This window comes from Alligator mississippiensis, chromosome 11 (genome assembly GCF_030867095.1).
Source record: "Alligator mississippiensis isolate rAllMis1 chromosome 11, rAllMis1, whole genome shotgun sequence".
In the NCBI taxonomy this organism is placed as follows: domain Eukaryota; kingdom Metazoa; phylum Chordata; order Crocodylia; family Alligatoridae; genus Alligator; species Alligator mississippiensis.
In genome coordinates this window covers 22,709,892-22,735,938 of record NC_081834.1, presented here as the reverse complement: position 1 = coordinate 22,735,938, position 26,047 = coordinate 22,709,892, and the positions used below count along the sequence as shown (strand labels likewise).

Sequence of the window (26,047 nt, the reverse complement as noted above, 5' to 3'; positions counted from 1 at the left end):
GCGAAATTTCAGGAGGCAGGTCCCTATTCTCTTCATCACTTCAAACATTCCACTAATTAGGAAAGACAACCTTATGTAAACCTTTATCTTCTTTCACAATACATAAAGATTGCCTGCTGCTAAGATGAGTTTATTACTTCATGGGTTTCAGTTAAAGAAGGCTTTAAGTTATCTTTCTCTTTGCTACACGTCACATTCAACTTCACCCAAGCTCCACGAAAAGTCAGTTAAAAACCAAGACAGATAATACCTACACTGATCAAACCACTATACTAGATGTCAGGCAGCTACTCTGAAGTATCCAATTATAAAAAATTCAAGTGAGGAAGATTTTAGATGTTCCTTTTATTTGTATCCTTGCCTGGCTCCATAACTGACACTGTGTAATCAAACAGAAATGATAAGATATCTAGAGGTCATGAACTAAAAACCCCCACAAAAATCCCTCAGTTCTTTCAAGACATTGTCTTCCAATATTTCCCTAGTTGGACATAGCTATTTATGAAAATAAAACAGCCACAAGTTATAATTTCCAGTACCCCGAAGACTGTATAATTTTCAAAACTGTTTGTTTAGTATATATTCTTGCATTTTGACTCTTGTAAAGTTCAAACACCCCGATCTCTAAAAGAGACAGACAGATATTTACAAGGAAATAAAGATAATATTTTTCCTCTGACACTGACCTCTCCAGTGTGGCACCTGAGTTGATTTTTGCTGTCAAACAGAAGACAGAATTTTTGTTTCAATGCAACCAACTTACAGACCTACACATTCATGGAAGAATCTTGCTTAGGCACAGAATACTTGCTTGGAAATATTTTTCAGTTAATCAAAACCTATCAGAATAGTAATTTACTGCCCATAGTCCAGTGAGAAAAGAATGCCCAGAAAAGCCAGTATTGCACAGCAATATTAACATTTTGCCAAGCTATATATGCAAAAAACAGCAAGAAAGCCGTGTCATGTTATTTTTGATGAGGGAACGGTTAGCAACACTTAGGCATCTTAAATGATCACCACAGTAATTATCCCTGATAAATCTAATAATAAGGATGAGACTGATAAAAGTAGTTGGTTACCACAGAACTGGACAAGTGGAAATGTACTGTACTAGAAGGAAGAAAGGGGCTAAATGCTCCGACGCTGTATCTGCTGACAAACTTACCCATACATTCAAGGATATTAGAGAACTTTATTCACACCAGAACTACACAGTTCAGTGGGAGTTTTCTTTATCAAAATAACCCCATGTTTACTTACATCTTTGCTGTAAAAGAACTGTACAGTATATATATATATATAAAACTTCCACGCCTCAGGACGATTAATCATCATCCTCCTCCTCCTCATCGCTGATCACATATTTCTTGTGCTTCTTATTTGCCTTGTCGTCATCCTCAGCTTTCCTCTTTCCAGAAGGCTCACCTTCCTGAAACCACACACACACACACCACATTTCAAGTTCAAATAAGTATTTCTAACAAGAAAAATTATGATTTTGTCCTGTTCAACCCCCTTTTTTGGTATTGAGATACAGGACTATTTTTATTCAGTAGTCCCCTAAATTTTTCTGATACCACTCTGCACCCCTAACATACATTCTTCCAGTCTCAAAAGATTATAATGTAGGTGCAACTCCACTGACCTTTACAGAAGTATACCACTTCTTGGGTCAAATTAAGCCCTGGTGTGAAAGTGGTTATCTATAACAGTGGTTCTCAACCTTTTTTAAACCAGGACCATTTGTAAACGTCGGTGGCCAGTCATGACGCAGTACCTCTCACTCCCGACCCACAGCCCCCTGCCTGCAGCCCCACAGTGTGTGGGGCACTGGGGCCCTAACTAGCCCCTTGCAGGCTGGAACTCTGCCAGCATGCAAGGGAAAAGCCACGGTTTCCCACATTTTTCTCCTTTAAAGAAAAATCTAAAGAAGAATTTTTAAAGTTTGTTGATCCACTTGAAAGTTTGTTTGCAACCCTTTCATACATTCTTGCAACCTATTTTTGGGTCGCGACCCATGGGCTGAGAAACAGTGATCTATAACATGGCCATATGGTATGTGTGCAATTTCATTTTCAGCATTTAAGAATTAAGCCCATAAGTTCAAAAGCAGCACCTAAAAGAATCTTAACATGCAATTACTGTACTTTAAACATACCCCTCAACTTTCTTTAGGCAGTGCTATCAGTACACATGACAAAACCTACGTCTGCAGTCCAACAGACATTTTATAGACCCTTGCATTAAATGCCTACATGAGCTAATGACTTGTTTAGAGGAAAGCCTTTCCCATCAGTGACTTTATAATAATGGTTGCCCATTTATTCAAAGCAAATAGACAACATGACTACCATAGATGGGAGCAAAGAGCATTGTCAAAACCTCTGGGCATGGCTGGCAAGTTCCACAGACATCCTAATGTAAAGTGTTCATGTACGTATTTCATATGGTTTTACCTGGGCATCTCTGATATCCACTGAAAACTGGAGAACAGGCTCTTTGCTAGGTGACTGCTCTATTTCTGCAGCTTTATAAGGAAAGCCATTTTTACTAGATCCTGTGACTATCACCCCAATACTGCTATGGAAATATAGGTTAATAGGTAGTATAAACGTTTTTCTCTAAGGCCACTAAGTCAGCCAGAGAACAAAAACTTAATTAGGTCTGAAATTATGTCAGACTAAAACGGTCATATTTGAATCTTTAGCAGATAACAAATAGGAACATAATGGTGACTTTAGCAATGTGGGGTTGCAAACTACTTTCTATTCCAATTTACTACTGGCCCGGTAAGCGACAGAAAAGCACATCTAAACATTTTGTATACAGCTAAATTTTTCAATTATAAATTGCTAGAAAAGAATATCTCGAGAAAATAAATGTGTTGACAGAACAAATTAAATTTCTTGAAGCAATTTAAAAACTCTCACAAAAATCAAGAGAGCAAAGACAACCAGAATGCTCTTCCAGGAAATTAAACTGACAGCTGATGCTAAGACGGCTCCTACATTCCATGTTTCCTCAAAAGCATGATCTGACCATACTGGTTTCTAATCTCACCTATGACTGATTTTCTTTGTGGCTCTGAGCGAAGACTCCCAAGCTTGTTTTCCCATTTGTAAACAGGGGATAATACTGTACTTACCTAACTTAACTCAGAGGCAGCTGTTACAAAAATAGCTTGCTGAGAATTTCTAATTTACTAAAAACTGAAATGCCAAGTCACAATACAATAACAATCTAACGAGACTGTATAAGCTTCATGAATTGAAGAGGGTTTTTTCTGTCCACCATTGTAATAGAAATAGTTACAGTAGATAATGACACCAAGATCATAAAACTGATAAATCCTTTGATAAAGTTCCAGATTAAAGACACCTGCTAAAATCTGTAAGCATAAGGAATACAGAAACCATAAAAAATAGAAATCAAAGTTCATGGAGAAAGAGGTGCCCAATTTTTTAAGGCTCTTGTCTGTTAAATGACAGACAGAAGAGTCAATTCTTTTAATTGGAATAGAGGGATAAGGATATCAAAAGTGGATAAGGAATCAAAATTGGGGGGCTGATTACAGATTTCAGAAGAGTAAAGAAGTTATTATTTTTCCTCCAATCTGATGTATACGATTCATTCTTAGAATCTGCAGGGAGTCTGCCCCAAGTGTAGATGTTCTTTTCCTTGTCAGGCTGTGTTGCTTGGCCAAGTTTAGATAGTCAACAAGCCTTGCATTACATTTCAATTACAAAAATGAGGTAGACACTTGAGAGGAGGAGAGAAAATGCAGGGGGGTCTTGACTAAGTCACTGTCTTACAGGTATGGGAGGACTTTTACCTGAAGGACCAATGAGAAGCAACTTGCATGTAGGGCCAAAATGAGTGCATTTGCACACCTGATTTCAGTTATGGGAATTACAGTTTTAGTAGGTTTCAGACAGCTGTTTAAAAGGGTTTCAACTCATTCAAACTGAGGTGAGTTAATTTGCTAGTAAAACTGGACATGCTTGGGTTGTGCAAAGAAGAGGTAAAGGCATGAGAAGTGATTTTGTTCACCAAACAAATGTTACACCAGTTCAAACTGGCATAGTGCCTTTGCTCAGACAGACTAATGAGTTTAAGAGGCCCTTTTTTCTGACTTAATCTATTTAGTCAGAAAAAAAAAAAAATCAGCCTCAGCTAAATCAGCATAAGGCACTCAAACTGATAAAAGACTGTCCACACAAGGGAGCTGCACTGATTAACTGCATCCATTTCCAAATCACTTAGTTCATTTGGTACATCTTATGTACAGAGAAGGCCAAGCCCAGGCTCAAGTCCCTGGATAGGACAGGAATCTCATCTCAGGTGCAAGGTCAACCACGTTAAGGCAATCCAGTTGCAATACTGTTTTTCTTTCCAAATTGATACGGCTCTCTTGCAGTGTAAATGAGATCTAGCAAAATTCACAAATGTATTTAAAGTCCCCAGAAGTTACCTGGAACCTGATCGCTATCCTTTCGTGATCAGTGTTGTTGAATAATTGTTTTAACTTGATACAGAAAACCTGGTTGGTTTTGCAGTGTAATCTCGACCTAAGTAACATGGTGAGTTACACCTGGGCTTCAACCCTAAAATAAAAGTAGATTTTGAAACCTGAATCAGGATTAGTTTTTATATTTCAGTGAAAGCTTTTGATCAGTGGGTTTAGCTGGAATGGGGATAAGCATTTCTACCTTTTAGAACTTTAAGGTACTATATTAAATTAGTTTCTATTTAAAGATGCAGTCTTTGCAATGTGCTATTGTATTATTTGCATTGTATGTGAAAATCTAGAGTGCAGAAGTGCTGAGAACAAAAGCTGGATTTATGTGAACAAATTAAATACGTTCTTTAATATTACAATTGGAAAAAATAGAATTCTGAGTAGTCAAGCTGTCTAACATATCTTCCAAATGTTTCCTAATTTACCCCACCAGAAAACCGTTAGAATTCCCCATCTCATTTATCCTGGAACTCAGTTGTTTTGTTTTGTATCTGCAATTGAATCAGCCATTTCTAAACAACAAAATAGTATATTGTGAAGACTAGATTTCCAATTTGTTAGTGCCCCAATACAAAACCAATAAGCTGGCATTTAAAGTTAGTGGAAAGAATCTATTTTAGTTCATTTCAAGTCATCATCTCATGGCACAAGGGTCAGCAACCCCCCAACAAACGTGCCAGAGCATGGCACATAAGGCCATTTTCTTCAGTCCACCACAGCAGCCCCGAGTTCTGGGTGGCTGCTGCCAGCCATAGAGCCCAGGCTGCTTGCAGCAGGAGGCAGGGAGGCTGCAAGCCCTGCTGCAATCAGCCTGAGCTTTGTGGCAGGCAGCCAGGAGGGTCCAGCTCCCCAGCCCAGATCTGTGGCAGTGGCTGCATCTGTGCATCAGGGCGCATGGCGGGGCAGGGGCCTGGGGCAGCACAACCCCTTCATGTGCCCTGAAGTGCATGTGCAGCCACTGCTGCCACAGAGCCAGACCTGGCTCTGGACCTTGGTGCAGCTGTTTGCAGGCTGCCTGCTGTCTGCTGCAAGCAGCCCAGGCTCTGCAGTGGTGGTGGCTGCAGGCGCACCTGAGGGCACATGGCAGGGAATGGGCTAGAGATGGCAGAAACCCCTTCCCCATGCTCCCTGAGGCACATGTGCAACTGCTGCCAGAAATGAGGTGGGCCGGGACTCTGGACCCTGGTACAGCTGCTTGTGGCTGCTTGCTGTGAGCAGCCTGAGCTATTTGCGCAGCCTAGCCCTGCTTCCATGCCCTTTCTTTGCAGCAGGGGTTATGTGCCCACTGCATAGGTTTCCCTTTGGCGGGGTGGGGGGGGGGAAAAAGAGTGCCCTCTTTGAATTCATTTTTTAAAAAGCAATAAACCTTAGCTGGAGTTAAAGAAGCAACAAAATTCAACAGGGACTTGGAACATTCTATCAGAACTTCTTTTTGCTCTACTTTTTACATATCAGTGCTTTACTGAAGAGAATTCAGATGTTAAAACCTGAAACCCCCGGTTTAGAATTAGAAACACCAAAAGAGATTGAAAAAGACTACCCAACATGCTCACTTTCCTGTACAATAGAATTTCCTTATATTACAGTAAAGAGAAAATGACATGCCTTTTATAAACAAATATTTGCCTCTTAATCATTTCAAGTTTTGCATTTTGAGGACCAGCTGCCACAAATGCTGGGATCTGTATTAGTTGCACAATATGGAAAACTAAGGTCTTTTTGCAAATTAGTAATGTTTTACTGCATTTTACAGATTAATGCAGTTCTTTATATACTGTATAAAGAAGTGCATCCATGTTTTCTTCTGTGTTAACACAAGAGTATGTATTGCTACTAAGTTAACCTTTTTTTTTTTTTTTTTTTAATGTTTGATCTCCCTCATGTGGCCACGTTGTGAACTGTAGCCCTAAATCAGATAGTTTTAAAATGGAGGATGACATGGCTCAAAGCATCACAGTGGGTTAACTCAGTAGTCCCTCTCTTTTACAAAACTAAAAATCCTAAAGCCTAATTAAAATCACAATTAAAAATCAGTTTGATAGTCCCAGAAGAAACATTTGGCAGCATTTGCCCAAAAGAGAAGAAAAAAATTTCAGATCAGCAGCAAGGTACATCAGCAGAGTCCAATACCTGCCTATACATAGTTAATTTGTAACAGGGATGGCCAACCTTGTGGCAGGTGTGCCACAAGTGGCACAGACAGCCTGCCTGAGCACTATGCAACAGAACTGAGTAGGTATAGGCAGCAGATTGGGCAAATAGTACAAGGCAGTGAACAGAAAGCAGAGCAGCAGAGTAGACAAGGAAAGGGGATTAGAATGGCACTTGGAGACACAGCACTAATGGTGGCATGCCTGCCAAAAAAGCTGGCTTCCACTGGTCTATAACAACACATTATTGTGCCTCAGCTTTCCAGAACACAAATTTGAAGTCAGCAAATCTAAAAGTAAATACCATATATATCTTTAAACATACCACAGCTTCCAATTCTTTATTTGCAGTTAATTTCTCTGTATCCCAGGTCCTGGTAATTATTTAACATAAATACTACTCTACTAATACTATAAACACCCAGCTCTAAGAACATACATTCAGAACAGAATCATAACCAACATCCCAGCTTTATAACCTAGACCGGGAACACAAATATACTTGAACTGGTGTTAACATGATGGGTGGGATGGTTTAATCAGGAATGATCCTGCTTTGAGTAGTGGGACTAACTAGATGACCAGCCCTACTTTCCCATATTACACATGTGCACAATATGCAGATTCAAATAATTTTGGAGGAATAAGATTAATCTTTCTTGTAGAATGTTTTTCACGGTATAGGCATATAATATCATATCCCATGGAAAGCTATGTGCTGCATTACAGCAGATATATTTTTAAGTTTCAAAAGGTGCAATTATGGAGTTTTGTTCATTAACCAAGATAAGAAAAAACACTTCTTGATTATTATAAAGCCTTGTGCCATCTTTGAAGCTGAACACCTGAGCTGATATTGTAGTCACTACAATAGTTAACTGTTCTTAAAATGGGATAGAAAAGATGAATCACAAGAAGCAAAGGGATAAAATTCAGTTGGTGGAAATTTAGGCTGAACAGCTAAAACATTTAATTAGAAAAATCATTTCCTAAGAGAAGAAGTGGAAGCCTCACAGAGGGACTCATTTAAAAACAAGATTGTACAAAGCCCTGGAGAATATTCCATAAGGCTTACACTGGCCTAGTAAATCTTCCATTTTAACTTGTATGGATTATTATTCCATATATAGTAAGACATTTGATTTTCCATAAATAATGGCCATAAACAGGACGGAAAAGGGAAAGCAAGCTGCCAAGAGCGAATGTATCATCTCTTTACACACTAACAGCTTTGAAAACGAATAGCTTTGAAAACATTTGGCTGGGTAAACATGGATTATATGTATTCTCTCTCACCACACAGCGAGGGTGGGAAGCAGAATAATTGATACAGGGGCAAGGCAGTACAGCGATCTATAATGCATAGGCTGCTGGGCCAGGACATTAAGAGTTTAAATCCTAAACCAACATTTTGAATCCAGAGAAACTGTTCCTTTGCATGCAACATTAGAGGGAGCTGTTCTGTTTAAAGGTACAACATGCACAAATGCGATGTTACGTGCAGATTTGCTTTGCTGTAGCAACCAACTAAATGAAAGTCAACAACTGTTCTTAGAAACAATTCCAGGGAAAAACAGAAACACAGGAAGAGCAATATTGCAGCCAGTATTCCTCCTCTTGCTGTAATGTCCAGGATGGTACAAGCCAAGTCCATAGAATGATGTCCATTTACCCATGCATTAAACTTCACACTACTATTTAACTCTTCAATTTAAGAAACATCAAAAGCGTGAGTAGTGCCTTCGAAACAGGCTCTTTCTGTTGACATAAACAACAGGGACAGGCAGTACAGAAATGCCTGGTAGATGAAACATTGAACTGGGACTCAAAGCTGGAAGAATCCAGATCTCCTATTACTGGCTCAATGTATAACCTTGATCAAAAAAGCATGGCAACCCCCTGGTTTCTCAGTTCTCCTATCTGTACGCTGCAACCAAAGATACCAGCCATCTTTGAAAGCATTCTTGATCTCTGCAAAAAAAGCTCTTTAAGAGTTAGGCATTAATGATTGTTATGGAAAGCATGTAAGAGTCTCAATTGAACTCCTGAAAAATTTAATTTGATAAAATCTTAGCTGGATAAATGGGGAGCAGCAAGGTATTCGTGTAAAGAGTAGGGGTCATTTTTCAAAGTAATAATCAGTTTCAAAAACAAACTGTTCTGTGGCAGTAACTGATTTTCCTCACAGAACAAAATGCTTTGCTCACCTCGTCACTAGTGAGTTTCTTTGCCTTCAGCAGCCTCTGTGTTCTGTCTTCATCTGATCCCTCATCACTGTCTGAAGAATAGATCCTAGCTCGTTCCTCTGAGATGGAAAAAATGAATAAAGGTAAATAGGGATTGCTACATACTAATGCCTTCCAAGAATTCTTAACTGTGGGTCACTGAAAACTCCCAATTTGCCTTTATTCCCTCTAAAATATGTCAAAATTCCTCAACATCTGTGATGAACGATTTTATACACATATTACTCATACTGATACAGCTCCCTTTGTTCTTTCCTTGTTTGTTGGAAAAAAACCTATGAAACTTCATCAGGTCTGCCCTGTTAAATTAGCACACCCCAACAATAAAAGTTGCACTTGTTTGATAGCGAACATGTTATTCAGGTTTTACTTTTACCTCTGATGCCACCTTTATAGCGGTTTTTAATAGCTGCCAGACTGATCGCCTCATCTCCTTCATCTTCCTCATCATAGCGATCAGGTTCCAAGTAATTTGCACTCAATCCACGCTGGTGTTGCTTCTCTCGCATTCTTCGCTGCTGGGACTCTCTGCGAATAGAAGCTCTTAACCTTTCCTCTTCTTTCTGCCCATAAGAAGCAGTATACAAGGCCCAATGAGGAACACACAGAGAAATGGTTCTTTACTGCACTTCATGCAGTCATCATACCAGTACAAAACAGATATCAAACTCTACCACACTAGAATAGTAGTGCTGGGTGAGGTCTATGCAAGTTACAAGGCAACGAAGATGAAGACACAGATATTTGAAATATCCTGAAACTTCTGCTGGCTGAAGCATTTGCTCTTTTAAGTTTTCTTACGCTTTTCTGTACAAATGAGGATCAACACTGAAAGCTTAGGTTCTGAGATGACAAAACCAATTTTGGTTATGTTCTCTATGTTCACGTGACAAATGTAAACCGCACCTATAACTAACCTACATTTCTTTATAATTTCATAATATTCTAGAACAAAATGTAGTTTAAAATCCAACTTTTCATCTGCTGTTCCTAGATTGCTGTGTATTTTTTAAACTCTCCTATAGTAAACAAATGCAACAAGCACACTGGTACTTGTTTATCCCATTGTGTCAAGGAGGCTTTTCCCCCTTTCCTCTGACGCAGCCTTTTGTGTTGCACTGTAGTGCTGTTCATAATGAATAACTTTTAAAAAACAAAAATTGATGTCCATACCATACATACATTAAGGAATGCCAGTATATTTTTTTACTCTCTAAATAGCGTTTTTAATTAATTATAGCCTTATTAATGCAATGTTAACATTGCCTGAAGCAGCAATTGTAGCAATTGTTTCCACCTGGGTCTCTTCCCCTCCCCCAACTCCACCACATGCGCGCGAGCGCACACACACACACAAAAATCGATTAAAAAAAATAATCACAGCTTTGTACTTAAAGAAGTCCGACTGAGTTGCTTTCCAAAACTCCAGTGACCTATTAGTCCATCTTCTTTAAGACTAAGCATGAACACTACTGAAACAAAAAAAAGAATATGGAAGGGAAGAAACTGAGGAAGCCGGACTCCTCCTCCAATTACGGAATTCCACTTGGCTATACGTGTTGCACAGCAAGCACAACATTTCGTAAGGAAACTACAGTCTCTGAATAGAAAAAGGTCATCCCCTTTGCAGGTCATTCCAGGATTGGCAGGCTTAAGCTTCAACTCAGCCATAAACCAGAGGCATATAACTATGCTACTTATGCAACTAGCTACTGTACATCTGCATACGCAAACCAACTTAACATACATGTAGTAAACTTGAACAAAGATCAAGGCCAAGCCCTGGAAGTTTACTACTAACTTTGCCAAAAAAGGGATAGAATACGGCAATACTTTGTCTACTATAGAGAGTAGTAGAAATAGAAAGGAGATATATTATTAGAATAGTTCTTAATTTATTCTAAATATTAGATTACAGTAGCACATGGACAGTAACCTGTCAAACTAAGCCCTGTGAAACAATGGCATGGCACATGCTGTAGTATTAGCGAATGTAATTTTGAATGTGTAAGTAAGTTTAATGTTTATAACCCAGACAGGCATGAAGTATAGTCTGAACCATCACTACAGGAATGCTGAAGAATAGAGCAATTTTCAAATTGCATGACATCTTCTTAAAAAGTAACTTTCCAAACATTTATGTTCAAGGTCTTTATTGTGTATGTTCAATATGCATTTTTAATTTAGCCTTTTATTGTGGAAATCCTCTCCTTTTCTAGGTGCACTAGATTCTTAATAGTTCTCCTCTTAAGTGGGCAAGCCAGACACTGTGCTTGCTCCTAGCCTAAAAGCATAAAAAAGGATACTGAGGGAATATACTGTTGTGATTTAAATGTCAGAGACCATATTCATTTTTTTTAAAGGGCCACTAAAGACCCACAGATCATCCATCATTTGCCATTATAGTTTTTAGTTTAGCTCAACAGAATAAGCAAGTGCTTGGTGACAATACCTTAATCATTTCTGTGCGTTGAGACTCTGGATCACGACCAGCCATTGGTAAGATACGAATTTTCTGAGTCTTTGAACATCTATCTGCAAGTGACAAAGTCATTTTCCTGTGGGTAGCACTGTCCGTTGAGTGAGGTCTGTTGGAAAAATCATTATAGGATGAACGCTTCTCACAAAGATACCTCAGCTTTCTAGAGACAATTATAGCCATGACTACACATAGAATTAGAAATGCAGATTTTCACCTATACAAAAGCAACAGAATTAAAGAACACAAATTCCTGCCTAATCTAATGGCTACCATACACAAATATTTTTCTCTTATCCAATAAACAAAAATTACCTTTCCTCAACAAGCCCTGAACAATCAATTACTGGTTTGATTATTTCTTTTTGCATATTCCTACAATACACCCAGTCATAGTCATCATCTTCCCAGCAATCAAGTGTGATGTGGATTTGAGAATATGCAACTTTTCTGATTAGTGATGCAAACCTAAAACTACTGTTGGAGATGGACTATATTTCAATTTCCTCATCAACAGAACTTTAAACCTGTTCTAATTCCAGAAGCAACTTCAGACCTCCTCTGCACATTTTCAAAGAGTTTTACCCACTTCCTCAAAATTGGGCACTTTTGATACAAGTGAAAACACTGCAAGCAAGATGGCATTGTAAGGTCATTTCCCAAGAGAAACGCACTTTATGGTTCCAGTGTCACTTGCATGTTAACTTTGGTCTTCAGACATGTGAAGAACTCAAACAAGCTGATAAAAATGTCAACCTCTCTTTAGTGGTACTCAGCTCCTGAACCCAGTGGTCAGGACTGAAGGATGTCTATAGAACTGATGATTATGTTACACCTAGGATGTATACAGTGACACCAGCCTTACTTTCAAGGAACAGAATATTCCTTAAGAATAAAACATGTTTTTGAGAACGTACTGAATGCAAATGCAGTAAAAGAAAATCAGCAATCTACTACTTCAGACCCACAAGCACCTCCTAATGTCAAAACAGATGGTTTCAATTACAATGATTCCATACTAAATCATGATACTATCATTATCACCCTATATGCTAATGAACTGTGTGCTTACCTGAAGGTTAATTTAGTCTTGAACACAGCCTGACCCTGCAGACCAGTTCCTTGTCTGATGAACAGATGGTTATGATCTCCCTGTAGTGGTGCCTTGTACACATCAAAGACTTCATTGCCTAAATGGAGCGACATGCTGAAACAAAAAGATTTGCACACCAGTCATTATAGTATTAATTACAATATTTTTCTGTTAACCTCTTCGTAGAGGAACAAAAACTTCTCATTCCCCATTTTTTTCTTGTACATAGTCAAGAGTTATATTTCCATCTAAACTAGAATAGAGCAATACAGTCTCAGAGTTGAAACTAAGAGTCATTATCCACTTTGCACAACTACCTTCATGTTTGATATACCTTTTGTTTCTATGTACAAGGATAATTAACTGAAAGTTCCTACTAAACCCCCCCCCTCCAAAAAAAAAAAAAAAAAAAAATGTTAGCACCAGCAGAAAGTTTAAGCTAACCTTCCATCTGACCACTTGACTATCCGGGCATTGCTTTCTCGAATCTCATTTCCCTCTTCATCTCGTCGCATTCGCCAACGTATGGTGTTTTCTACCTGTTAGAAGAGAAAGCATATAAGCAAATAAAATCTATCCCTACCTTAAGAAATACTGTTAGAGAGAGAAAAGAGAGAGAGAAAAGGGAAAAAAAGATGGTCTTGAGAAGGAATAATATTTCCATGTCTAACTGATTTTGCTTTGTGTCCATGGTAAAAGGGATGTTTTTATAGAACAGATACAACTCTTCCCCATTGTTTCTATGTGCAGAGGCTAAATATTGTATACAACAGCTGAGAACAGTAATGAGGTTATTTACATCTTAAAATAAATGTAGATGTACAGCAAGAGACAGGTGATAACTATGAAGAAGTAGAACTCAAACCATCACCTCCGGTTTGTTTCATATAATTGAAAGAATCCAAGAGGATGACATGGAGAAAGAAAAAATTGAAGTAATACCTTCAGTTTTAATCTGGTTCTACCTTCTTCATCAAGCATCTCTTCATCTTCAAATTCATCCTCATAATACTGAGGATCAAAAGGTCTGTAATAAATCATACAATATATTCTTTATTCAGTTTTCTAAAAATGAGTCCAGAATATTCTAGAGTTACAAAATGCCAATTTTGGATTAAATTATATATTGAACACACAACAGTAGATTTCTCGGTATGATATGTATACATTTCAGTAGCCATGCAATAAATAGGATTAGTTTCACATCATAGGAGACCTAGCATAGTCTCTCTCATTAGCTGAACAGTTCTGGATAGATGCCTCAAATGTGCGACTCTCCTTCTTAACATCAGTCTGGTAGAGAAGAGGTGAGGCTTCAGTCTATGAACTAATATAGTCAGACTGATCCAGTAACAGTATGAGACAGATATCTTATGAAGTAGCTAGGTTACAGTGCTAGAAGTTCTACAATGAGAATATGTGGGTGTTTCAAAACAGAGGCAGTAAGTGACTAGCTGCTGTCACTTGTTCTTGTCTACTGGTTGAGGAAGCTATCAACTACTGCAGAGCACTGGAACAACTGTACGTAGACTTTAGATATCAGCACATCCTGACCCACAAAGGTACACAATCAGAGCTTCATCTTCTCAGTGTTGTTACTAGATTATAAATCATGCTTTATCATCCACAGACCACAGCTGTGAGAACCAAGAAAGGAGCTCTCTTTTGAAAGATTGCAGCATGAACAAGTAGGAGAACTATCTGACTAAAATATAGCAGGAATATTAGTACAGAATTAGCAGGACAATGACCATCTGTCTAAAAGGGCCAGTAAGCCTTAGGTGAGAAAAATATTTGGAAAAAGTTAGATATTTGTAACCATTTTCTCTTGAAGACTGACAGGAAGTTTGAAGCCAGACCTCACTAAATTATAAAAAAGTAATTATACATTTTGAAATTATGTGGCCAGTGTTATGAAAACAATCAATCACACTGAACTATCTTAATATAGAGCTTCTGGCTTAAATGCAAGAAAAAAGTTCCTTTTTCAAACAGGTAAAAAGAAAAAAAAGAGTCAAGCTTATTCTAAAATCCAACATAGTATTTTCAGTATTCAAAAAATGCATTTTAATATCTTCTTACATTTAGCTGGATTAAGGGGCTTATAAAACATTAGAAAATTAAGCCTCAAACTCTGAATAAACATGAAAGCTAGGCTTAGGATTCAATTGGTTGTGACCTAAAGTAGTCTTTAATATGCTACAAACTCATGAAAATACTACTCTGCTCATGCGTTTATGTATTGTACTTTTAAGAATAACATTTGGTGAGGATACATAGTAGAAATGTGCAAATAATGCACACAGTTCTATTATTTTTTTCAACAATTACATAAACTGCATTGCTTTATGTAGCTAATGGTGGACTGCATACACTTACCTTTTTCATTCAACACAGTACATTTAAAACACAAGTTGCATCACACCTATTTGCAATGGTTACCCGTTGAGAAAAAGTCATACACAACTTTAAAGCTATTAAACCAGATTTCCTGGATTTAGGAAGCAGTCAATTTTCCAAGATAAGCGGTGTATTCTGAATTAAATCTCAAGGCAAGATGATTTGGTTTTACAATATATGGTCCACTATTCATGATGAAAATATCATCATCCTTCATATAAAAGAAAAGCAGTGCTGCAGAAGGGCAGAAAAACTGTAATTTAGGGGAAATGCTGCTAGGCACCTGTCAAACAAACACAGTTACACATTTGAGCTGAATTTCAAGCTCAGGAAAATTGGTAGTTCTGTGCAACAAAGGTGAGTGTAGGCGAACCTGGCTAAGAATGGAAAACTTACAAAATCAAACTAGTAAGAAGAATTAAAAGCAGTTGCGTGTATTTTATACAACGAACCGTGACAAAGTAAATTTTAATTCAATTAAATAATTTGAATATTTGATAGATATCAAAGTATACACAGGGTTTAAAATGTATTAATATGATCAAAACATTTCACTGAATAAAAATCAATACAGAAAAACACTAAACATTATATTAAATTACATGCATCACAGATCTGACCATGATATTACCTGGGCTCCACGCTGAGGAAGTTGGGCAGCTTCACAAAATATAAATCATTTCCTAAGTCTGTGTTGACTTTTGGTATTTCTACTTCTATTCTAGTCTCTGGAATAGGTTCTTCTTCCTGCTGGTCCTGATTCAACCCATTCTCATCCTAGAGAACAGAGTAGCAAACCGATATTGAGACTAAATTACTGAAGTGGGTGAAAGAGCCTTTTTAGGTGGTCCCAGTTGTTCCGCTGACCTTTTTTACTTTATGTTTTGACACTTGGTTATTAGAAGTGCACCAATACATTGGTCTGATATCAAATCAATACCAGTATAAAAAAAAGTGGCTGTATCAGATATCGGCCCAATGGAGCTGATAACTTGGCCAATAGATGCCCACACTGCGCACAGCCGCACCACAGCACTCAGGCAGCAAGAAGCACAGCCGGCAGCGTAGAGCGCTGCCTTCAGCTGGTAAGTCCGGTGTGGTGGACAGGGAAGGGGGAGGGAAGGGCCATGGGGGAGCAGATTAATTTCCTCTGCCATAAGGGAGGGGGACAGAGGGGAGGGGAGGGGAAGGGGCACGGTGGTGGCAGTTCTTTTACTACTGGCACCCCAGGAGGGCACCCAGGGGGGTGGGGCGTGTGCCCCCCAGATCTGCACAGGGCTCATCTTGGCAGGGGCTGGGCTCGGAGCGGGCGCCAATGAAGCTGGAAGGATGCTGCATCCACCCCAAATTTTGCTGCTCTGTTCCCAGCAACGCCAGCTGCTCAGCTCAGCCCCAGCTTTTTCCCGGCGCATGGGTGGAGGCAGGGCATTGAGCCAGGGCTGTGCCAGGTGGCTGGCAATGGATTGGCAGCAAAATCTGGGGTGGATGCAGCATCCTCCCAGCGCTCCTGGCACCCACTCCGAGCCCAGCCCCTGCCAAGAGCCCTCCCGCCCCATGCAGATCCGGGGGTCACATGCCCCCCGCCCCGGTGCCCTCCTGGGGTGTAAGCAGTGGCAGAAGCTACCTCCCCACCATGAGCTGTAGCTCCACCCCCCCAGCCTCTCCCTCACCACGGGGGGCGTTGATCTGCCTCCACCGCCCCCCACCTTCTACCACACTGGACTTACCAGCTGGAGGCAGCTCTCCATGCTGTATTGGAAATTGGATCAGTGTCAGCTGATATACCTCCTTAAATATCAACTATTGGTATATGCCCCAAAAATCTCTATCAGTGCACCCCTATCACTTATAATATCAACTGTTGAAAGTATACACTACATGGACAAAATTATCAGCTTTTGTACTTAAGAATGCCATCTTAATGTTCATGATTGAAATTGCTTAATTCAAGATGCCAGAAAAAGTATGGAATAAGATGTCAACTGATGCATATGATTAGTTTACTATTGAATGCTGATAAGCAAGTAAAGGATACTAATTTTATCTGGCTTAAAACTGGCACCTAGATGTAAAGGGTCTTTAAACCTACTTCCAAGAGGAAAATACTGAAGAAGTATCAACAACAGTTATGTTATCATATCTTACTTCATTACATAAACAGCACTAAGTAGTCAGATTTTACAAGTATCATAACACAGAAAACAGGCAAACGAACCTAGCCATGGTGTCATATATATACATATAAAAAACAAACTGTTAATGCATCTTTCACCTTGGGCAATATCACAAGAGAATTCTTATTAAAGGCTTTCAGTCTTTTTTTGTTAAAGTGTCCTGAAACTTAGTTGTCCATGTTTTAAAACTCTTGATTAAGCGAATGAGCCAGGAGGAGAAATCTACTTACAATGGGCTGTCCTGGAGTTGGTGGCTTGTCTTCCCCATCGCTCCCAGAAGAAATATCATCTGCACCGCCAAAGAGATCCATGACATCTGTATGATCTGGAACAGAATATGTATTTACATATATGTGGAAAAAGGGAAGAGATTTCAAACCTACACCTCAAAATAATCTATGGAACCATGAAAAGTGACACAGAGAGGGGAGAAAAGGGGTATATTTTTTAATTAAAAAAGGTAACTTGAAAAGCTGACTTCCCTCTTCCCCTACAAAAACTCATTCCTCCAGCCCACCCCCAGACTTAAAAAAATTATCAAAACTCAGGGAACATTTATCTTGGAATGACTCAGACAACACGAAAACTGAGACAGAAGCCAAGAGCTGATCAACTCAAGACAGACAGCTTTTTGGCCATATGGTTCAGATCTTTTTGGTAACACAAACTGAACTGATTAACAGTTTGGGAAAAGACAGTGTCTCAAAACATTCAATGCCTCTGTTTCTTCCAGTTAAATGTGGTTGGTAACAATGTACAAAGACCTCCAAGACCTTATAATTAATTAAGGTGCAGTAAATCCAAAAGCTTTCAGCGAGATGTCAAGATATACTGACATCAGAGTTATCACATCTGAAAACTTCATGGACATTAGGACTGGAAGGGACCTCGGAAGATCATCAAGTCCAGCCCCCTGCCCCAGAGGCAGGAAGTCAGCTGGGGTCATAGGATCCCAGCAAGAAAAACATCCAGGTTTCTCTTGAAGGAGTTCAAAGTAGGTGCTTGAACTGCCTCCGACAGCAGTCTATTCCAAACCTTGGGAGCTCGGACAGTATAGAAGTTCTTCCTTACGTCCAGCCTGAAACAGTCTTGCAGGAGTTTATAACCATTTGACCTTGTCATCCCTTGGGGCGCTCTGGTGAACAAACGTTCCCCCAGGTCCTGGTGAACACCCCTTATAAACTTATAGGTGGCCATCAGGTCACCACTGAGCCTGCGCTTTTCCAAGCTGAAAAGTCCCATGACTCTCAACCTCTTGTCATAAGGTCTGTTTTCCTGACCACTGATCATGCGCATGGCTCTCCTCTGCACTCTCTCAAGCTTCTCCACATCCTTTTTGAATTGTGGAGCCCAAAACTGGATGCAGTACTCCAGCTGCGACCTCACCAAGGCTGAGTACAACGGGAGAATGATGTCCTGGGATTTGCTTGAGATGCATCTATGGATGCAAGCTAGCGTTTTGCTCGCTTTACTGGCTGCAGCATCACATTGCAGGCTCATGTTCATCTTGTGGTCAATCCTGACCCCCAAGTCGCTCTCGTCTGTAGTGCTAGTCAGTGTAGCACGGCTGAGCCTATAGACATGCTGCAGGTTTTTCCTCCCAAGGTGGAGAACCTTGCATTTTTTGGTGTTAAACACCATCAGGTTCTCATCCGCCCGTTTACTGAGCCTGTCAAGATCAGCCTGGATTACCCCCCTTGTCCTCAGGTGTGGATGCTTTACCCCAAAGTTTGGTATCATCAGCGAACTTGGCCAGTCCGCTTTTGACTCCGATGTCCACATCATTAATGAAAAGTTTGAACAAAATAGGGCAGAGCCTTGAGGGACCCCACTGGACACAGGGCACCATGACGATTGACTTCCGTCAACCACCCCCCTCTGGGTCCGATCTCGGAGCCAATTCCCCAGCCAGCGGATCGTGGTGGACCCAAGGCCGCAGTTGGCCACTTTTGCCAAAAGGTGATCATGGGATACCAGATCAAAGGCTTTTTCAAAGTCAAGATATATGACATTAATCTCTTCCCCCTTGTCCAGGTGATAGGTCACCTGGTCATAAAAGGAAATGAGATTGGTCAAGCACGACCTACCCACAACAAACGCATGCTGGCTGTCCCTCAGGGTGTTGCCATCGGCCAGTCCATTGAGGATGGATGGCCTCCTTGGTGATTTTTTATAAGACCTTTCCCAGGATAGAGGTCAGGCTGATGGGCCTGTAGTTTGCCAGATCCACTTTCCACCCTTTCTTGAATATAGGCACCAACCGGCCTTTAGTTCAATTTGTTGCTGAAGAAATTGAAAGGTTAATAGCACTGGCTAGACGACTCTTGGAACTGTTGTACAAGCTTCCCAACATAGCTCTAGTACTATATCTTGGTCAAAATGGCCTACTACATTCCAGATAGCCCAATCCTGAGTTTGCTCCAAACATTATGCATCCTAGAGTTTGAAGGTAGATTTGTGGTATACGCCTAATGTCAGATAAGGTAGAAGCACTTTAACAAATATGGATGGTTACCTTTCTGTCCTTCTGCATCACTCTCCATTTCTGAATCCGACGTGATTCGTTTCTTGCGCTTCATGCGTAAAATTTCATCTTCACTGTCGCTCCCCCTTGCAGATTCTATCAAAGGAAATGCACAAACTCATCAAATTAAAAACTGGACTCTGTCTCTCCCTCTTTCATTAATATAAATCTGTGGACTGTTGAAGTTGACTCACACAAAGAATGAATAAATTAAAATTTGATTTTACATTCAAATCTAAATTATTTCAAGCCAGGACAACAAAAACAATGTGGCTAGGGTGCTGTCAACATGACTCATGGTCATCGCTATAATAATGACAGTCACTGCACTGGAAAGTCTTAACTGGATTCTGTTCATGGAAAGGCACTAGAATATACCATCAAGAAAGGACTATTCAGCATCTTCATTAGTCTCAGTTGATGAGACTACTATTACAACATCATGGATAATGATGTTGTAGCCACGACTGTCCAGGAACTACGTCAGGGGCAAGGTTTTTTGTGGGCGATATCTTTATTGGACTAACTGCATGGTTGGGATAGCCTCAGACAAGATAATGATAACGATGACATTTATCAATCTGTTAGCAAAGTATTCAGTCCTACCAGATTTACGTTCCTGTTCTTCCTCATCTGAAAGTTGAGCTCGTTCGTCATCATCCGAGTTCTGCATCTTCTCCTCATCTGAATGTTGGGCTCGTTCATCATCATCCGAGTTCTGCATCTTCTCCTCATCAGACATCTGTGGCCTCTCCTCATCATCAGAGTTCTGCATTTTCTCTTCATCAGAGTTCTGTAGCCTCTCCTCATCGTCAGACACCTGAGGCCTTTCATCGTCATCAGAGTTCTGCACCTTCTCTTCCTCATCAGACTTTTGTGGCCTTTCTTCATCGTCGGAGTTCTGCAGCTTATCATCATCATCTGACTGATCACTTTTGTCTTCCTTGCCCCACTTTTCATCCTCTGAATGTGCTTTTTCAGACCCATCTGCCTCTGAGCGATGGCTACCTTCATCTGACCCATGTCCTTGGTCATCGTCATCATCGTCATGGCCAGCTTCTGAGCCGCTGTGCTGATCTAAGTCTGACTGGTCATTGTCTTCACGCTCAGAATGCCCTGAAGCTTCGGAGTGATTGTATGATCTTTCAGACTGGTTGTCACTCCCCGTATGGTGGGATGCTGCTTCATCCTCACTGTCATCTCCAAAGAGCTCTTTATTACTGGGCTTTACTGCCTCTCTGTCATCATCCCCATCACTCTCACTTCCAGAAGCGTTACTGCCAGAGCCAGCATTCTCCTGGTCAGAGTCAGAGTCAGATCCAGAGTCAGAATCTGCAAAACAAGTATCAGCCACTCACTAAGAAGATTGGGGAAAGGCTTCCCTATGAGGAAACACTGAAAAAATTGTTTTATTTAGCAGATTGGAGAAGAAAAATGGACATGAGAGGAGAGTTATCAAAAGTTATCAAAGTAAAATGGGATAAGTAATGGGATAAGCAAACAGCTAATGAAACAGACAACAAAACAAGTGTAACCTAAAATGACAACAGTCTGAACTGCCAAATGGCAGCATTTAAATGAAGAGCCTATGAGGAGTCAGAGGAAGATCAGACATTCACACGGAGTGAGGACACATACGTTCATTAGAAATTACGTGAAATTTTTTCTAAAACTAATATTTTTACTAAAAAGTAAAAACTATGTTATTTTGTGGATGACATTATGTGAATTTAAAACTGAAATGGTTTCCAAATCAAATCAACCACCCATGACATTCGTACAAGCAGGCTAGTTAGAAGAGAAGTACTCATAAGGGATGAGAGGCTGTTCCATTGTTTTTAGCAAAGGGAAAAATGGACAGTCGTTTTGAAAAAAAACCCCCAAAACAATATTCATGAGAGACTTTGCAAACATAAAAAATTAAATTGGTGGAGAAATCAACATGGACAATAGCTATAATTTTTTTTTTACATTTGCCTTCAGTTATTCAAGACAGTTGTAACATATGAACTCTGTTAACAAGCTGGAATTATCTCACGTCTATATAAAAAAGACTAACAGCAATAAAATATTTTTTCAGAAAGAGAAAAACGTTGGGAGTTCCCTTCTTCATTTTTTTCTGAATACAAGCCTGTCTGAATAAGGTCCATAAAGGTTTATTCAGAACTACATTCTCGTTCAGAAAGTCTCATTTCCACACATGTGGTACGGGGAACCAATGCACCCGGAAGTGCTCATCCCCGGCACAGACCTCCTGCTTCAGCAGGAGCTCATCTGGAGCTGATGTCTTGAACAGGACATGATGCTGTACACCTCAGCAAAGCAAGGGGACGATCCCGAACTACAGCAGAGGGGAAGGAGCGCAAGACGTTTTGCGCAGGGGGCGAGGAGAAGTGCTCCCCTCGCTCCCTGGGGAAGAAAGAAAAACCTCAGCCACCCCCACCTCGGACCTGGGGAGCCCCCGGCGGCACCTGCAGTCCAGGCACAGGGGCCAACTCGTTTGAATGAACATGCGAAGCCGGGCTCCGCCCGCCCCGCCCCGCCCGGGGTCCCTGCACCTCAGGCCTCTGCCCCGCACTGCACCTCGCGCGAGAGGCTATAAGGAGCCCGCGACTGGGACAGACCCGGCTCTGCCACCCGGCAGCGGGGCACTGGGGGCAGCGCGGTACCTTTCTGCTCCGGCTCGGAGTCGGCGTCGCTGCCGAACAGCTCCTCCATGTCCGCCATCGCCGCGCGGCGCCATTCAGTGACGTCTGCGGGCTCCTCGCGATGCGGGGTCAGAGGTCAACAGAACAGGGCCCGCGACGCGCCAAGCTGCTCCGCGCCTGCGCGGCCGGAAACCCCGCCCACGTGCGGCAGCCGCGCCCCGCGCCCGTCCACCGTCTGCGCCGCGCGCGCGGTAATTACCGTATTGGCGAGATAACGTGAACCATTGCACCAGGTGGGATCAATGAGTCACGGAGCCCAACACGAGCAGTGTTTTTGAGGCAGTGAATCGATGCGTTAGAGGCAAAGCCCCAGTCGCTCTCGGGGAGTCTTAACTGGCTGCGGAGCTCGTTGTCACCGTCACGGTCTCCTCATGCCGGTGTGCCAGCCTCCGCGTCAAGAAACGCTTCAGCTGCCACGGCCCAGGGCACCGCAAGCTTACAGTGAGCAATATAAAGGAAATAAGGCGATTTATTTGCATACGTATTTACATAATTTCAGTATACAATAGTTTTTCAGCAAATACAATAATTTTGAACTTCCAATAAAATAATTTCATATTCAAGACCTGGCAGTGCTGGCACTGCAGCCTGGGCTGCACCAGCGCGCAGGGCCAGGGGCAGGATGTCTCTGCTCAGCCTCCTGCGCCTGGGGCAAGGGGGTGGCGCGTGGGGCCGGCTGAGGACCGACCCAGGGGCTGCCCGCTGAGGCGTGTGAAGCAGGCGGGAAGCAGGGCCAGCGACGCGGGGCCTAGTGGCTGGGGCACAGCCCGAGGCCACAAGCCCAAGCGAAGCTGAGGGACGTGGGGGCCAAGCACGGACAAGAAACAGGGCTCCAGGCTGCAGGAAAAGGGAGCGGTCCCCAGCGGGGCGTAGTAGCCCAGCCCTGGCCATCCCAGCACACAAAAGGCGAGCAGTGCTGGCCTGGGACACAGCTGCGACACGGAGCTGGGAAGCGCAGCGTCACGCTGCCGAGAGGCAGGCCAGGCCTGCAGGCCAGGTCAAGGCGCTCGGGCACGCTGTCACCTTTAAGATGGTGGAAGAGAGGAGCGAGAGAGACCTGCTTCTGTAAAGCTCCCTGTTACCCAGCCTGGGAGGACAAGCCGGCCCCAGCCCACCTGCCTAACGTGGAAAACCAGTTGCACAACTTCCATGACAAAGCAGGGCCTGTTGTGCCTACAGTAGCAATGAGCCGTTTGTTACTGCACTAAGAGGGAACCGAGCAGCAATCTGAGCTCTGACCAGACCTGGCAGGACTGAGTCTTAAACAACCTATGGTTTTCAAGCCTTGACCTAATAGAGCAAGAGGGAACTTAAACAGCTGTTACAAGCTGTAGAGCAGTATTTCTCAGCCTTTTTTGTATAAGGACCCATTTGTAAACATTGATGGCCAGTCCCAACCCAGCAGTAGAAAACAGCCCCCTGGCTGTGCCGGTGCCCCTCACTCCCAACCCACAGCCCACCCCCTCCTGCCCTGCTGGTCACCCTCACACCTGACCCACTGCCCCCCAGCCCCCAGTGTGTGGGGTGGGGTGGGTGTGTGGAACATGGGGGGGCTGCAGCCTGGCCAGACTAGCGTGGACAGGACCCACCTGCTGGGCCACAGAGGGCCTGGGGAGAGGGCAGCAGGGCAGAAAGCCCCAAGCCTGCAGCAGGTAACTTGTACCCACACATGCCACAAGTCTGGGGGGCATATGCCTCCCTCTCCAGGAGTGCACACAGTGGTGGGGAGCCATCCTCCCTGCTCTCCCCACCCCCTCCCAAAGGAGCTGCCTGTGGGGCTCCATACTGCTCCCCCAGCTGGGCCCTGCATTCCTACCCTGGCTCCAGGCCCTATATACCAGCTGGCCAGCCCCACCCCCCCACTCCTTCCTTCCCTCACTGTGGGGGCCTCAATATGCCCTCACCCCTTTCCTTGCTCCTACCCATAGATTTACCAAGAGGGCGCTATGGGAGCTGCTCTCCATGCTGCTTAGCTGCTACGTGCCTGTGTGCATGTGCATGTAGCACCCCCTGCCTGATTGCCTCCCTCCCACTCCTCCCAGTCCCAACAGCCCCTTGCAGGCTGGAACTCTACCAGCCTGCAAGCGGTACCTAGCATTTCCCGCTTTTTTCCTGTGATTTTCATCATAATCTGTTGACACTGATGAGTGTTTTTGTGACCCCATTTTTTATTATTGCAACCCACAGTTGGGAACTGCCAAATTAAGGTTATAAATTTGCTATGTTTTTGATGGAGAAGCCAGGGCTGACAGACCAGGCCAGATGATGTGCCTGATTTTGGAAAAGCGTATACGTACAGTGGAAGGACATGAAAAGAATAGGCATCAATATTAAATGATGCCCTTTCGTATTTTTATAGCTTTAAAATAGTACCATAAAAATACTGGCTTAGGGTTCAGTTTTGTCATGTTACTTTTCAGACCTGAGAAAACATAAGGTGAAACAGAGTTTAAGCAAGCCCTGGTTAGAATTTGGGATGGCATTTGAAGGCTATTCAGCCCTACCACTAGCACTAGGACAGCTCCCTGCCTCTAAACCCAAAATAAAAGGCACACCAGCATCTCAGCAAGGGCAAGAGCTGCAGAAATAGGGAGACCTAAAGGGAAAAGAAAGGTGTTATAGACCCTAAGGTAAAAGTTAAAAATACCTTGCTGTGGAAACCACCTGACTGGCTGCAGTAGAAACTAATACTGAGACCTTAGAATGGGGCAACAGGACCTGGGTTACCCAATTTGGTTGATGCAGAACATGTTTTATTTGAATAAATGTGCCCCTCAAAAGCAACCTACTAGCATTGGTGGGAGCTTCATTAACAGACTGGTCCATGAATTGGTCTTCCCCTTAACCTGAGTGATATAGCCATGCAGACAGGGCAAGATGCCAGATTTGCTGAGGTCTTGCAACAACCCTTCCCTACCGCTACAAAAACAGACATCATTATGGTTAATAAAATTGCAAGTATACCTCAGCCAAATCCATCTCTGCTGCGCATTCTGAAACTGTTCTAGCAGAAGCAGGACTTCTTTTTCTGTCATCCTCAGCAGGCAGAAAGGTAGTTTAAAATGAGTTTGTTTTAAATAACGTTGAACATTTGCAACACTGCATAAGCCTTGCTAAAAGAGACTAGATGAAATGTTGCAAGTTTATACTGCTGTGAACTGAGGGAAAGAAACAGCCTACAAGTAACATTCAAACATGCTTTAGATTCAGTTTAAAGAGTAAATAGCAAAATCCAATTTTTCCATCTTCATTCCTGTGCTTTCTGTCTTTTCCTACCCTCTAGTAATATACTGGTTCATACTTCAGGAAATTAAATCCTACAGTAAAGAGAAAATACTGGCAGTTTGGAATTAGGGGTGCACAGAGAGAGCTTTTGGGGGCTGATACCGTTAGCCAATTTTTAAGGAGGCATATCGTCCAATACCAATTTGATTTCCGATACAGCTGAGTGCAGCTGGTAAATCTGTTGTGCTGGACAGGGAGGGGGAGGGAAGGAGCGTCGGTGGGGCAGATCAGTGCCCCCCGCAGCGAAGGAGGGAGCAGGCAGGGGCAGGCGCTACCCAGCCGGGGTGGGGCGGGGTGCTGGACGGAGCTTCACCTTGTTGGAGGGAGGCAGCTCCCACTGCTGCGTGCATCCCAGGAGGGCATGCAGGGGGAGCATGTGCCCCCGGATCGGGGCAGAGCAGGCAGGCTGGAACTGGGGCTGTGCCACACTCTTCTCAGCAGGGACTGGGCTCAGGGTTGTGCTATG

At 42.3% G+C, this 26,047-nt stretch overlaps 1 protein-coding gene across 2 annotated transcripts; it reads right to left on the bottom strand.

Annotated features, from left to right (window-relative positions):
- Nucleotides 1-1,175: 1,175 nt before the first annotated feature.
- LEO1 (LEO1 homolog, Paf1/RNA polymerase II complex component) lies at nt 1,176-22,370 on the bottom strand. 2 transcript variants are annotated; one of them, XM_006259124.4, is made up of 12 exons: nt 22,258-22,367; nt 20,195-20,920; nt 19,580-19,684; nt 17,295-17,389; nt 15,522-15,667; nt 13,433-13,517; nt 12,935-13,029; nt 12,470-12,604; nt 11,371-11,506; nt 9,295-9,481; nt 8,880-8,977; nt 1,176-1,432 (listed from the first exon to the last, which is right to left on the bottom strand). In XM_006259124.4, the coding sequence occupies exons 1-12, from the start codon at nt 22,313-22,315 to the stop codon at nt 1,328-1,330; spliced, it is 1,971 nt and encodes a 656-aa protein (XP_006259186.1). In that variant the 5' UTR covers nt 22,316-22,367; the 3' UTR covers nt 1,176-1,327. The 2 variants fall into 2 exon arrangements, with proteins under 2 accessions (XP_006259186.1, XP_019333409.1); XM_019477864.2 differs by having other exon boundaries at nt 1,360-1,428; nt 22,258-22,370.
- Between the last annotated feature and the right edge of the window lie 3,677 nt (nt 22,371-26,047).